The 13,507-nt window shown below is 40.7% G+C and overlaps 1 protein-coding gene across 1 annotated transcript; it reads left to right on the forward strand.

The window, feature by feature from the left end:
- The first annotated feature begins 501 nt into the window (after nucleotides 1-501).
- Nucleotides 502-5,459, forward strand: LOC139317648 (vomeronasal type-2 receptor 26-like). The gene is made up of 3 exons (XM_070944731.1): nucleotides 502-531; nucleotides 3,152-3,278; nucleotides 4,564-5,459. Exons 1-3 carry the CDS (start codon nucleotides 502-504, stop codon nucleotides 5,457-5,459), a joined length of 1,053 nt encoding a protein of 350 aa, XP_070800832.1.
- Nucleotides 5,460-13,507: the final 8,048 nt, after the last annotated feature.

Here is a 13,507-nt window from a genome sequence, read left to right on the forward strand (position 1 = left end):
GGGCGTGGCTTGGTTGACGTGGCTTGGTTGGTGTGGCAGGAGGAAGATACTGTAAAATCTCCATTCCCTCCCCAATCCAGGGAAAGGTTACTGCAAAATCCCCATTTCCTCCCAATCAGTTGTTACTTGGGAAGCAGACAATAGATAGGGGCCGGGCCAGTCAGAATTTTTACTACCGGTTCTCTGAACTACTCAAAATTTCCACTACCGGTTCTCCAGAACTGGTCAGAACCTGCTGAAACCCACTTCTGCCAGACACCAAACACTCCTATTATGAAGTCAGCTTTATTTAATTAGCATCATGCAGTAAATGCAGTTAGGAGTGGTGTGGTGGCCTAGAGGTGAGTTCAATACTAGGTAGAGGCAGATATTTCTCTCTCTGGACACAATGAGAATATATCCGCTGAAAACTCTCTGCATTGGCATCAGGAAGGGCATCCGGCCAGTAAACACTTTGCTAACACTCCATTCAGTTGCCCAGACTCCACCCCGCAAGGGATGATGGGGTTGTTAAACGAAGATGATGATGCAGTAAATGCAGTTATAAGGACTGCTGGTTACAAGAGGCTCTCTATTTCCCCACCATCTCTCTAATTCTCCATCAATGCTAAGATTTGTGTTCACTGAATCTCCATATGAGAAAAAGAGATGCTAAAGCCATTGAGGAAGTTTTGATTCATCCCCAGAGTTAGAATTACTGAACATGTTTGCAACATTTTTTAAAAATACAGTACATAGATGAAAGGCCTGTATTTCTTTACAAAGGTAGCAGTAAAGCATAAATTAACCTGGGATGGTTGAATTTTCATAGCATATTTGAATATAGATGTCAGGGTTCCAAATAATACACCCATAGCAAACAAAACTATGAGGCAAGTAGATTCCTCAAAGAAAAAGCTTTATTGGCACAACTCTGGTGAAAACCAACTCTGAAGGTTTCTGTGGTTTTCACCTAATTAAAAGTAAAAGTATTTTCCCTTCCCTAATCAGTCACATGATCCAATCAAGGTGCCATCCGGTCGCCTGGTAACGTCGCTCCTCCTCTCTCTGGTCAGGTGTTAGAATGTCCTTGGTTCCCAGGGGAAAGTATTTTATTTTGGCTATAAAACACCAGCTATCTCTATTCCCCCCACCCTATCCCTCATCTCCAGTGTGGCAATGCTGAAGCATTAAAATGGCCATGGGCAGGTCAGCTTCAGGGTTGGCAATAGAATGGTTTGCAACTTAATGTGCCTCAAAGGTAAAACATTTCCAGATGGGGAGACTACATATATCTTTCAGGTAATGATTTGATTTGATCAAATCAGATTCGACATTAACAGAAATTACCATGGACCTTAGAGAAAACTAGATTCCAAACTGTTAGAGAAAAATTATTTCTCTATAGCTGTGCCTATTGATGACTTTTGGAATGTACAGATGCATGGGCCAATCAGAGGGCAGCTAATATATTTGAATCTCCAGGGCCCTCCCCTAACTGTCACAGTTAACAGTAAAAAAGGTGATTCTTAACAGAAACCCTTGCTCTTCAGTTTGGTATTCAGTTTGCTCTTCACCTTGCTGTTCAGTTTGCGCTTCTGTATAGTATTGTATTGTATTCTAGGATATTCCTTTAGATAACTGTGAGCAGTCTGGAAGTCCGTTAGAAGAGCAGTTCTGTGGTATAAAGTGGTATCTCTTCTGAGGAAGAATATTCATAGATAGCATAGATTAGAGAGAATAGATATGTATATAGATAGATAGCTGACAGTATAATTTATAATAGTAATTTAGTGCTGTTTATTAATTGTATATATATTATTATGTTTTTATTGTGTAAATAAAAACATTTGCTGTAGGCTGCTTCAGAGGCTCATTTGTTTAAGTAGAGTTTCATAGAGATAGAGGTTCATGGTTTATTGATTTATTAACCTCCACAACACAAACCCATTAGAAATATTTAATTAAGATGTGATGATTGGATGACTAACCCAGATACCATATCACTTTTTAGAAAAAATATATAAGCAAAAGTAGCATAAGAGAAGTAAAATAACAAAGTAAAGGTAAGAAGATATTGCTTGATAAGCCAAAGGGTAAAATATCTACTATTTATAAATATGCATGAATCATTTTATTGTAAAATATCTGTCTGAAAATTGTTTGGAGTTTTAAATTGGAAAAAACTAGTTAACATAATGTAAATCACCAAGTAAAGCTATAAATGCAATGCATGGAACCAATACTGGAAATCTAATTTTCCATCAGATTCAAAGATAGACTTTGGGTTGTGATATAAATTCTTTTATAATGTTATAGTGCAAGAATGCTTTCCAGTTAAAATGAACTTCAAATTTTTAAATACAAGGTTCTTCTGGTTATGGAAGTATTCCACAGTTCTTCCAAAGAAGCAATTAAACATCCTTTCAAGTAGACAATATAGAAGATCCTTGGAGCCATTAAGACATAATTTCATTTTAGAAATGAATCCTTTCTGAGGATTCTCTTTGTCATTTCACCAATTGTGGCAAAGGACATCTTGCTTGATTATACAAATAACAAAAGAGTATTAAAAAAATAACCAATATGGCTGCACTTCCTAAATTATACCACTTTCTGTCACATGGTTACTTAAGGATGTATGCTTCGTACAACATAGCCAACCCAAGCCTGTGTACTTATTTAATTGGTAAACATTTACCCAACATCATATTTTTGCAATAGAGTTGCATTTCTCATATCTTAAGTGTTGTTTGTAAGATGACTAAGGCTGCTTGCTTCTCCCAATTGTGTTTCTGGCCTGTTTGACAATATTTTATTAATACAGTGATACCTCTGTAGTCATTGTTAATTGGTTCTGAGAGATGCAATGAGTAAACCAGGTACCGGGAGGGTACTGGGAGGGTACCGGGAAGTACCAAAAATGATGAGTAAACAACATTTTTCTCTCATAAGGAATAAGGTTGTGAGTCACAAGGTAGCCAACATCAACAAGTTTCAGCTTGTGCATTGAGTACCAAACAAATGATGAATTCAGTGAGTTTCAAAGCAGCTGAATTCCAAGGTACCACTGTATATGCCTTAAATACTAGTCAAATCCAATTCTTCAGATGCAAGAATTCCTGAAAGGTTAAGTAAAAATTTCTCAATTTTCCTTCTTAATGTCCAATAGATACAGCCCTTTTCTATGTGTAATCCTCCATGCTCATCAGGTTGGAGCAAAATAAAAATAGAAGGAAAGCCCTTTTGCTGCTATGATTGCCTTAAATGCCCAGAAGGAAAAATTTCAAACAAGACAGGTAAGAGATCTAAAGCAGAGATTCCTCTGCTAAGTATTTTGTGCAATGTGTTATATTACTCTTTAATTATAAACCGTAGTTTACCATCTCTTTACAAATTTGTCCATAATTCATTTATCATAATTCATTAATCAATAATTCTGGAGAGATGTTGATTACTTAGGAGTCTATTCAAATATCATGACATCTTTTTTTTTTTTACTTTGGGAAATATAAACCATAAAAATAAATCTTTTCATCTATGGTTTCTATGAAAGTAAAGAGATTTCAAGATTGGGTGGAATAAAACTACTATCATTTTGGGAATTGCAGTTCAGAAAGTATAAAATAAATGGCAAAGGAGAGACCTCAGTTCAGCAGGCATAATTTCTTGATAGTGTGTTTTGGGAAACAAACAATAATTTAAATTTAGATTATTTATTTCTTTATGTATTCATTACATTTCTACTGTATACCATCATCTGAATTAAGTGAATCTGGACACTTTACAGGTTTTTACATACTCTCTCCACTCCTGTTCAATATTTATATGAAAGATGGACATACTATCCCTACCCATTCCCTCCAGGGATCATCCAAAAGAATGACCAAGGCCGTTTCCATCCCATATCCAAGCCAGAAACCTAACTGAACCAGATCCAGATAATTCATTTAATCAAGGATCTTCTGGAGCTGCAGCTCAACCACCTTCTCTAAAAAGGGCAGGTGGCAGACTGAACCAAAGTTATGAATTGTTTGTGTTCAGCAATACCTTTTTGAAAAAGGATACACACTTAATAGTGACTCTAGCTTGTTATTGTTCTTATTCATCCCTGATCTTTCTCCAGCAATGCTCTAGATGTCTCTTGACTCTTTTCAACTCTCTCAAATCCTCCATGAAGTACAGAGAATGGCTGGTTCAATGGGATGAAAAAAGTTACATGGGCCTGACCCTATTCAATTCTATCCAAGCTCTCTGCTAACTCTCTATTCCAGTAATAGTGAGGGATTTGGCAGCCCCATAAAGCAGATTCTATGAAACAACTCCCCAACCTCACTGGAGCTGGACCAATTGAATACGTCTTGCAAAAGGGGTTAGCATAGAAAAATCTCAAGGACACCAGGGCCTCATGTATCAGGGAGGGAGGGAGGGAGGGAGGGAGGGAGGGAGGAAGGAAGGAAGGAAGGAAGTTAATTTTCAAATGCTAACTGTCAGGAAAGGAAATATCTCTGAAATGATGACTAATTCGGTAATGGGTTGTTGTCTATAACATTAAACACTTGACTGCAATAATTTATTTTCCAGATGCAGATGACTGTTTCCCATGTTCAGAAGATCAGTACCCAAACAAAGCTCACAACCTTTGCATTCCAAAACACATCACATTTTTGTCTCATGAAGAGTCTCTGGGAATTAACCTGACAGCTATTGCTTCCTTCTTTTCTTTCATCTCAGTTATGGTCCTGGGAATCTTCATTAAGCATCGGGACACCCCCATTGTCAAAGCCAACAACCGGAACCTCACCTACATTCTTCTCATTGCTCTCCTCCTCTCCTTCCTCTGCACTTTGCTCTTTATTGGGCAACCAGATCAAGTAAAATGTCTCATGCAACAAACTTCTTTTGGCATCATCTTCTCTGTAGCTCTTTCTTGTATATTGGGGAAAACAATCATAGTGGTCCTTGCTTTCATGGCCACCAAGCCTGGATCCAAAATGAGGAAATGGGTGGGGAAAAGGCTGGCCAACGCTATAGTTCTTTCATGTTCTTTGACACAATTCTCCATTTGTGCAGTGTGGTTGGCAATTTCCCCCCCATTCCCAGATTCTGACATGCACTCCATGGCTGAAGAAATTGTCCTAGAATGTAAAGAAGGTTCAACCACTATGTTTTATATTGTTCTTGGTTTCTTGGGATTCTTGACTGCTTTCAGCTTCTCAGTAGCCTTCCTAGCTAGGAAGTTACCTGACAGCTTTAATGAAGCCAAATTTATCACCTTCAGCATGTTGGTCTTTTGTAGTGTCTGGATAGCCTTTGTTTCCACCTATCTGAGCACCAAGGGAAAATACATGGTAGCTGTGGAGATCTTTTCCATTTTGGCTTCTGCAGCTGGATTACTGGGTTGCATCTTTTCCCCCAAATGTTACATTATTATTCTGAGACCTAATTTGAACAGAAAGGAACAGCTGACAAAGAAATGAAACTGATTTACTTGCTCCTCTCTAAATTGTGACAAAATCCTCATTTGCTTAATTAAAGGGCTACTGACCATCTTGAAGAACTGATTCAAAACTAGTTCTTTGGTTTTTTAAACCAAAAATATGCAGTTGTGAAATATAACATTTTGAATGCAATTCTTATACCATGTTTCCTATATAACCCTGGCAAAACTGATGGGCTTTGGGTACAAGGAGCTGCAGGATGTGAGAATTTTTCATCCTTAGTTCTGCATTATCTATTCAAACCCAGTTTGCAAGCTGGGGGTTCTCTTGAAGTCACAACTCCAGCTTGAAGAACAGACGGCAGGTGTAAGCACAGGAGCTTTTGCATGGCTCCAGTTTCTTCACCAGTTGTGACTTTTCCTGGATCATGACTCCCTGTGCTTTGTTACTCAAGCCCTGGTTATCTCTCATCTGGACTACTCCATCTACATGAAGCTACCCTTGAGGTCTGCTCAAAAGCTTTAGCTGGTCTTTGGGTCCTCAAGAGTGATCCAACTCTGTTTCAAAAACTTCACTGGCTACCAATGTGCTTCTGACTGCAGTTCAAGGTGTTGGTTATGACCATTAAAGTCCTTAAGGGCATAGGTCCAGGCTCTCTGATGAACTTCCTTATCCTGCTTGTGCCAGCAGAGTCTGTCTGTCCTGCTTGTGCAGCAGAGAGTGCCTATTTTGGATCCCGATGTTCAAAGATCTCTGATTATTGGGATCCAGAAGAGGAACCTTCTCTGCTGCAGCACCTACCCTTTGGAACCTTTTAATCCTGTAAGGTAAGATCCACCCACCCCCTCCTGTCCTTTCACAAAAGCCTTAAGACATGACTCTGCCAATTGGCTTTGGGATCAAATGGGAGTTTAACACATGAGGTAGATTGATGGCAGACTCCACCTTCTCACTGCTTGTCTCTGCTCTCCACCCATCCATCTTTTTAGTTTTCATATCGATGTATTATTTCCCTATGTTCCTTTGTCATTGTTTATTTTATGGTTTTATTATTTCACTTCTGTTCTATTTACATTCTTTTCATTTTCCTTCTGTTTTGTTATCGTAAGCTGCCTAGAATAGGCCCAGAGCAAGATAGGTGGCAAATAAATGTAATAAATCAGTAAGTAAATAAGTAAGCCAGTAAGTAAGTCTAGGTGGATTTTTGTGAGAAATAGACAAGTACACCTGCCATAAGATATATTGAAGGCTGTCACAGAAGAAAGAGACCATAGGAGCCTGAGGTGTGACATACTAATGAGAAAAATAAAGGTAAGGAGGGAGGGGGAAGGTAAGGAGGAGGAAATGTGATAAAGTTTGAACTTCTTTTCTCATTTTGTTTTACTTTAAAAAATAATAATAGCCCAAAAATAAGGGGGAAAAAAGAAATGGGTGAGAAATATATAGATCACAGAAAAACTTTGGGGATAAGTTAATAACTAAAAGTGAACTCAGAGGAATGAAAAGAGGATATAAATACCAATAGCAATAGCACTTAGACTTATATACCACTTGACAGTGCTTTCTAGCCCTCTCTAAGCGGTTTATAGAGTCAGCATATCACCCCCAACAATCTGGGTCCTCATTTTACCCACCTCAGAAAGATGGAAGGTTGAGTCAATCTTGAGCTTGGTGAGATTTGAACTGCCAAATTGCAGGTAGCCAGCACTCAGCAGAAATAGCCTGCAGTATTACACTCTAATCACTGTGCCACTGTGGCTCAATAAATGTATTTATTTGTAGGATTAGGAATTGCTTTTAAATATTGTAGCAAACTGACATCTACATAATAATACCAGCTTGCCAATATAATTTTCATTTAACAGATGCCACTAATTAAACCATAATAAGTAGTAAATGCCAAAGCTCAGCAAAACTGTGCATAAATATTTATATCTCAATCAATCAGCATAGAGCTGGAAGAGAAGTGGAATGTTAGGAAGGAAGGAAGGAAGGAAGGAAGGAAGGAAGGAAGGAAGGAAGGAAGGAAGGAAGGAAGGAAGGATTTAACATTTATAAATAAATGAACTCCCTAAAGTTATTTTAGTATCTGCATATTATCATATGCTCCAATTTATTTCTCCATGAGGTCAACGCAGTACTACCATGTTTCCCTGAAAATAAGACAGGGTCCTATTTTCTTTTGACCCCAAAAATATGGCCTTGGCCTTATTATCAGGGGTCTTATTATTTTTGAGATGCAGGAACTCAAAACCTTGGACTGGTGCCGGAGTGCCGATCAGCTGCTCTCCTGGTGCAGCTCAGGCCGCTGCCTCTAGCAATCGCAGCTCCAATGTGCTCAGTTTGGAGCCATCATTTGGGCGGGGGGGGGGGGGGGGGGAGAAAAGGTCACCAGGGGCCAATCCCAGGGGAGGCAAACAGCTGAACATTGTCATGCCCTTTGCAGGGCCTCCAGAACTGCCTCAGAATATCTTCAACAGTAAGCATGTCTCAGGAGCACAACTTACAACTGTGAGATGACTCAGAGTGTCTCAGCACTCCCAGGAGCACTGGGTGACAGGGCAGGTGGGTAGTAGAGGGGGTGTGGTGGCAGGAACTGTTTAAAGGTGGTGGGGAGCACCAGTGAGTCAGCACTCACTGACCATCCAAGTAATAAACAATGCAAAGAAAGGATGTTAGCTCTGTCAATCCTTTCTTTGCATTGTTTATTACTTGGATGGTCAGTGAGTGCCAGAGAAGATAAAAGCTTCAAAGCTAAACATCGTTTGGCTGGGTTTTTTTCTGTGGAATCTGACAGTTTGACAGTGCTCATTACCATGGCTGAAGGTACAGGAGGTTAGAGGCAGCTGATTTGGAGGATTCTTCAGTGGCACTGTACTGTACGAAGTCACTGTACTGAACGCCATACTAGACCTGGCAGGGGAGGCATCCCTGGACATTAGACCCAAAGACCACTCCAGCACAAGGGAGCTTCCTGTGGAGCATGGGGAGTCAGAGGCTGGACAAAGGCCACCAGTGCCCAGTGGGGAGTGGGGTCTGGGCCACTCTGCCATCTATTTTTCCACTTACCCTGTAAGTGCCCAGTGGTGGGAAAGGAGGATATCAGATGATGATTGGAGCTACTCCACTGCAGTTAGCAGCCAGACCATAGACGTGCTGCAGGAGATGTTCAGGGCGGTGGGGTTTCATGAGCCAGGACGTGGCAGTGGATGGCGGGACCAGGCTTCAACAGGCCACCCACCACATGGACCCCAACGGCCAGGAGGGGTGGCTGGTGGGTTTTAGGTTCCCAGCAGAGACCTCTTGTATGAACCCCAGGAGAAGCCGGCAGGGACAGACTGATGGCCACCCAGGCCGGGTAGTTACCAGACACGTCAGTTCCCCGGAGGTCAGTGCATGCTGTGGGAGAGGACACCAGGATATGAGAACTACTCCCCCCTAGGCCATGTAGGCCATGGAACATTGGGAAGTTGAGATCCACCACCAGTGCTGGCCAGTGCTGGCCACATTCAAGGGCAGCCCAGAGAAATAGCCATTTTCCTGGGCCAAGTGTTAAACCACCAAATGTTACGGCCATTTATACACATCCAATTGGGACATGATAATGGTGGTGGCATCAGTAATGAATGGAGAGACCGCTGATAGGGTGGCAAACCTCTAAGGGGAACATGCTGCTGAACTGGGTGACGTTGGTCTGTTCTTAGCAGCGTTGCAAGAGAGATTAAAGGACAGTACAAGGATCCAGGAAGCGGAGGGTGAACTGCTCGCAGTTAAACAATGGGGGAGGCCTGTACGAGAATACATCAGGGAATTCCATCACCTAGCTGGCAAGGTCCGGGGTTGGTCAGAGTGGCTGATTGTGCATCACTTCAAGGTCGGCCTTGACTGTGCTCTACACTGCACTTGTATATGCCAAGGACTGCCCCCAAGATTGCCAGCATGGTTCCAGGCCACAATGGAACTTGATGTGGAATTCAGGGAGGACAGAATAAAAAGAGAGTGGGAAGCCTGAGGACAAAGTTGATTGCCATCTCCAACCTGGACCAAAAGCCATGTGCCACAGGGCCCCCTGCCATCCGTAATGACCCCTCTCCCTGGGCCTGGAAAGCCGCCATCAGTCAAGTGCTGATCATGTGTTTCTGGTATGGGTGGCAGGGGTACAGGGCTGCTAACTGCTCTGACAACTGTCCAAAGGAGTCCAGTAATTCATCCAGCACAAAGAAGGGAATGGCTAGGAAGACCATCAAGGATGGGCCAAAGAAATCATGGGGGGAGAGCCAGGCAAGCACCCCCACTACTGAGTTTAGTGGTACAGTTGACACCCCTGAGGCCAGTCGAAGCAATGAGGAAGGAGACTCTAATCCAATGGTATGTCAAACCATTTGTCATACCGATGGTGGTAGAGGCAAGCAAACGAAGGAATTGTACAGCCCTGATTGATTCAGGGTGTACTAGTTGTTTAATGAGTGCTACGGTAGCCGCCAGTTTGGGGGTAGGCCTTAGGTCATTGGGAAAGCCAATACACTTTGAGCAAATTGATGGGTCATTGTTGGCCACACATGTCATAGAGAGGGTGGTACTGGAGATAGGGCAACATCGAGAGACAGAGGTTTATCGTGGTCCCGAGCATTACGGAGGAGATAGTACTTGACCTATCATGGTTAGATAAGTGGGGCCCAATGATATGGATGGGGGGGTTGGCTCTCGCCACCTGCCAATAGGGATTGGCCCTAAAACCAAGACCAGATAGGGACGGCCGAAGTATCACACCACCCCATGTTAAAACAACGGATGATGGAGAATTCCCTAGAGTATATGCAGACCAGAAGGAGGTGTTTAGCGAATGAGAGTGTAACACCCTACCTCCTCACCAGTCCACAGATTGCACTATTGAGATCCTCCCCAGGACTAAACTACGCAAGCCCAAAATGTATTCTATGACCCCACAGGAACTGACAGAGATGAAGGCGTACATAGAAAAAAATCTTAAAAAGGGATTCATTCAGCCAGCAAGGTCCCGGGTGGCGGCACCCTTCCTATTCCGCAAAAAGAAAGATGGGGGCTACACCTTTGTGTTGACTTCCGAGACTTTAATGCAGTCTGTATAGAATACTTATATCCTATCCCATTGATGAAGGATTAGAGGAGAGCAGTGTTTTCACTAAATTAGATCTCAGGGAGGTGTATTACCAAATAAGAATACGGGCAGGGGACAAATGGAAAACAGCTACAGAGTTTTTTTGGGTTCTCTAATTTATATCACCAGTTCATCCCGTCCTTTGCCCAAGTAGCTCTCCTGCTGACTGATCTCTTGAAAACAAAACATCTCAAAAAACTAAAAAAGAACCATGCCCTGGTTGTCCGATGGTATGGACTATTGAATGTCAGTGGGTGTTTGAGCGATTGAAAGCCCTGTTCGCAAACGAGCCAGTGCTTAAACACCCAGAAACAGGCAAAGCATTTGTAGTCCAGACTGATGCAAGCAACATGGCGGGAACCGCTGTTCTCTTACAGATGAACAATGATGGGGTCCTCCAGCATGTGCCTATACCTCCAGGAAATTGACCGAGACTGAACGTAGTTGGCCCATATGGGAAAAGGAAGTGTTTGCAGTCCAGTGGGCCTTGTTAATGTGGCAGCACTTATTAGAAGGGGGAGGGTTGGCCTTTGAGGTCTGGACAGACCATAAGAACCTGGAAGCCTTTCTTTATCCACTTGAGTGTGTTCTAACGTGATTTCTGGTTCATCAGGTTTAAGTTTCCCATGCAGCATTATAATCATTTCATTTAATTCTGTTTTCAGTGATATATGCATCATTTTAATCATTTCAATAAGTTCCTGCACCATTTTATTGTTTCTGGGTTGTTGTTATTCTAATTTTAAGTTTTGTTGTAATCCACCTTCTTTGATTATCAAAGTCAGGCAGCTTACAGACAAACAAACCCTCCTTAAAAGTTCCCACTATTCTTATCACTACAAAAGTCCTTCTCTTGTCTTCAAAATAAAAGTTCAATGTTGTAATGTTCTTTTTCCACCTATAGATGTCTCACTCCAATCCACAATTCCAAACAACAGCCTAAAAGGTATCCATTTTGTTTAAGATCCACATTACCAATCTTTGCCAACTTTTCTCTTCTTCTTTTTTATTGTGTATTTCCCCAAGTCAATTGAGAATCTGAATCCAAATTCCAAAATTCTTCTTCTTCTTCTTCTTCTTCTTCTTCTTCTTCTTCTTCTTCTTCTTCTTCTTCTTCTTCTTCTTCTTCTTCTTCTTCTTCTTCTTCTTCTTCTTCTTCTTCTTCTTCTTCTTCTTCTCCTTCTCCTTCTCCCTCTCCTTCTCCTTCTTCTCCTTCTCCTTCTTCTCCTTCTTCTTTTTTTATTAAAAAAAATCTCCTATTACAGGGCTTTAATTTTAAGTTTCTCTTTGTTCTTTCTTCAACAATCAACAGAGATCTTTTTAAATTCTTTACAATCCTCTTCATAGCTATTATGGGTTTTTGTTTCTTCTAATCTTTTAATTAATTATCTCCACACATTTTATTCCAAAAATAATTTTCTTTTCAGGCTTTGCCACTTTAAACTTCTGCTTTCCTCTTCTTCCTTTTTTGCCCCTATGCCCATTAGCCGCTGTTATTTCACTGGAGCACCTTGAACAAATTTAAAAATCTTTCTTTTTTGCCTATGAGCTAGCAATCACTCACCCGGCTTCAGTGCTCCAACCAAATCACTGCTCCTGCTCAAAACTTAGTCCAGTTGCCCCAGCTTAATGACGGCTGCAATGGCCACACACACACACACACACACACACACACACACACCGCTGCCGAGTCGAAGAGTTTCCTCTGACCTCCAAGGAACCTTCCTGTTCCTCTTGGTCATCCAAGGTGCCTCTCCTTCTTCTCCATCCCCACAGGACAGATCTGGTCTGAAGACCCCTTGACAGCGGCTTGTCAGCCCGAGATTTTGTGAGGCTCATCAGGCCTGCTATTTCCCGACTGTCTCGCCATGACTATGAATGAGAAGCAAGAGAGTAAGATTGAAGATAAAGATAAAGACAAAAAAATATATATTGATTATGAAAAATTAAATGATCATGTGGGTAGTAATAATGAAAAGGAGAGGAGAACTGGGAGAAAAGAGATACGTTTAGCAGTAGAGGTGAACTTTAATGATTATATTGGGATTAACAATGATAAAAATAGAGAGGGTGGAAAGAGACAAGGAGAGAAAAAAGGGGGAATAGGAAAAACAAAAAAAACCCTTAAATGATTACACTGGGATTAACAGTGGAAAAATAAGAAAGAGGAAAAAGGGATGAAGAGTAAGGGGAAATACAGGGGAAAAAGAAGAGTTCAGGATTTTAAAATGGAGAAAAAAAGATGGGGGAAAAAGAAGAAAAGAAAAAAAAAGAAAATGGGAGAAAGGGAGAAAGAAATAATTGATGGAAAGGGAAAAGAGGAAAATGCTGTATACATTTAGAATCAAAAATGAAGTAAGATTTATAGATACAATGAATTTTAGAAAATGCAACAGTTGAGATTGTAATACTTGGAATGTATTTAATTGTAATAATGAAATTAATTAAAATATTGGAAATTAAACTGAAAATTAATTTTTAAATTAAGTATAAGGCAATGGATAATTACCTTGATTTATAAATGAATTGAAATAAGATTTAGAAACATAAATAAGTTTAATATATGAGAATATTTGGAATATCTTTAACTGTAACTATGGAACCAATAATAATTGGAACATTTTTAATTGTCATTTTGGAATTTAACTAAAAAATCAGAAATTATATTGTATTAAGAATTAATTAGATTTACTGCTTATTTAGAAGTGATTAAGATATTGTATATCTTAATTATCTTATTGTATATATATATTTATACCACACCCCATGCACAAGCCCAAATCAAGGACATACCCAGCACCATCCAGGCAGCCTTCCAAGCAGATCAATGGTACCGGGAGAATCACCTGTTATTGACTCAGAGAGACAATCTTGTCTTGAAGGGAACCAAAATATATGTACCCAGTGCTGTCCATTTGCTAGTGTTACGATGATGTCATGATGTCCGCTC

This window comes from Pituophis catenifer, unplaced genomic scaffold (assembly GCF_029215685.1).
Source record: "Pituophis catenifer annectens isolate HBS135680 unplaced genomic scaffold, rPitCat1.0.hap2 SCAF_5, whole genome shotgun sequence".
Lineage (NCBI taxonomy): Eukaryota > Metazoa > Chordata > Lepidosauria > Squamata > Colubridae > Pituophis > Pituophis catenifer.

Bases quoted from the DNA above. Each gene is read 5' to 3' on its own strand.
- LOC139317648 (XM_070944731.1), top strand. From the start codon at position 502: ATGGGGTTGTTAAACGAAGATGATGATGCA. The intron at 532-3,151 runs GTAAATGCAGTT...AATGTCCAATAG, and splicing joins TAAACGAAGATGATGATGCA to ATACAGCCCTTTTCTATGTG. The intron at 3,279-4,563 runs GTAAGAGATCTA...TTTATTTTCCAG, and splicing joins AAAAATTTCAAACAAGACAG to ATGCAGATGACTGTTTCCCA.